General features: G+C 51.7%; 1 protein-coding gene across 1 annotated transcript in view; it reads left to right on the forward strand.

Moving 5' to 3' along the window:
• Window positions 1-1,428, forward strand: part of LOC119579308 (formin-binding protein 1 homolog) — a gene marked incomplete in the record, with an annotated part of 64,819 nt that overhangs the window by 6,155 nt on the left and 57,236 nt on the right. The window contains 1 exon segment of the mRNA XM_037927069.1: window positions 1-10. This exon segment is cut by the window's left edge and continues 577 nt beyond it. Coding sequence (XP_037782997.1) covers window positions 1-10 — 10 coding nt within the window.

The following is a 1,428-nucleotide window of genomic DNA, read 5'->3' on the forward strand; positions in this document are numbered from 1 at the left end:
TGAGACCAAGGTGAGTTTGCGTGCTTGCGTCCGTAGGGTGTGTGTGTGTGTGTGTGTGTGTGTGTGTGTGTGTTGTGTGTGTGTGTGTGTGTGTGTTGTGTGTGTGTGTGTGTGTGTGTGTGTGTGTGTGTGTGTGTGTGTGTGTGTGTGTGTGTGGCGTGTGCGCGCGCGCGCGTGCCTGTCTGTCTGTCTGTCTGTCTGTCTGTGTATCCGGAGTGGGTAAGATACTGTGTGTACATAGTGTGCGTTTTATTCGTGTGAGGGAGACAATATGAAAGGAACAGAACAGTGTCTCTGCATGTGTGTGTGTGTCAGTCCGTGTGCATGCCGAGGCGATCGTGTAATCATTGTTTTTTTTCTTCCATTCTCGAGTGCCACGAATGACCCCGGAGTTGTCGGGTCAGAGGTCAGAGTGGAAAGGGAGGGTGGTGCACACGCACATGCCTGTGTACGTGTTTGTGTGCATTTTTGGGGGGATTCACATTAGTGTCATTGGCATTAATTAGATTCCTTAAAATTAAGGAAAAAATATCCTACTTCCGAACCCCTCCCCTGACGTACACAAAGCTACAAACAGCGATGGTGAGAGTTTGCTCCAGAACCCCACTTTGGACAGAGTTATGAATTGTAATAAACAAGCGTTTTAAGTGCCGTTGCTACTCAGCACGTGCACTGTGGGTGGAGTGTGCGTGTGGTAGGGGGGTGTGAGGGTGGGGTGGAGAGAGAGAGAGAGAGAGAGAGAGAGAGAGAGAGAGAGAGAGAGAGAGAGAGAGAGAGAGAGAGAGAGCACACACGCGGCGACGGCATTGTGTTACACGGACAAAAGGCGACGCTGGCTGTCGTGCACTTGCATTTTCTGACTGGGTCTCGCCACGTCGTCGGCGGCGGCGGCGGCGGCGGCGGCATGGTGGGGGGGGGGGGTGACTCCGGCGTTATCTTTGGCCGTCTACGATCGACTTTTATTGCAGCGGGTTTTTTTTCCAGTGTGGTGATAAGAAATTGTTGCGCTAAAGAGAGAGAGTGAGGGAGGAGGCGGGTGAGAAAGAAAGGAAGAGAAATGAGATAAGAGAAATAAGGAGAGAGACGAGGAGCAGAGAAAAGAAAGGATATAAGATGAGGGGGTATGAGAAAAGAGGAGAAGAGAGTGAATACAAAATGAAAGGAGGGGAAAAGAGACGAGAGGATAGAAAAAAGGGAAGGGTGGGGAGATGTGGGTAAGCTGGGAGTGTGGGAAGCAGGTCGTCCTTGCCCCAGCGAGTCAGTCGTCACGACTTCCTTCTCGGCGCTGTACTTTCTCAGGGGAAGGCAGGTCAGGTGGCAGATCAGTGTGGAGAGAGAGAGGGGGAGAGAGAGAGGGGGGGGAGAGAGGAGGGAGATAGAGAAAGAGAGAGAGGGGAAGAAAAAAGAAAGAGAGAGCAGAAAGAGAGA

Source organism: Penaeus monodon, chromosome 12 (genome assembly GCF_015228065.2).
Source record: "Penaeus monodon isolate SGIC_2016 chromosome 12, NSTDA_Pmon_1, whole genome shotgun sequence".
In the NCBI taxonomy this organism is placed as follows: domain Eukaryota; kingdom Metazoa; phylum Arthropoda; class Malacostraca; order Decapoda; family Penaeidae; genus Penaeus; species Penaeus monodon.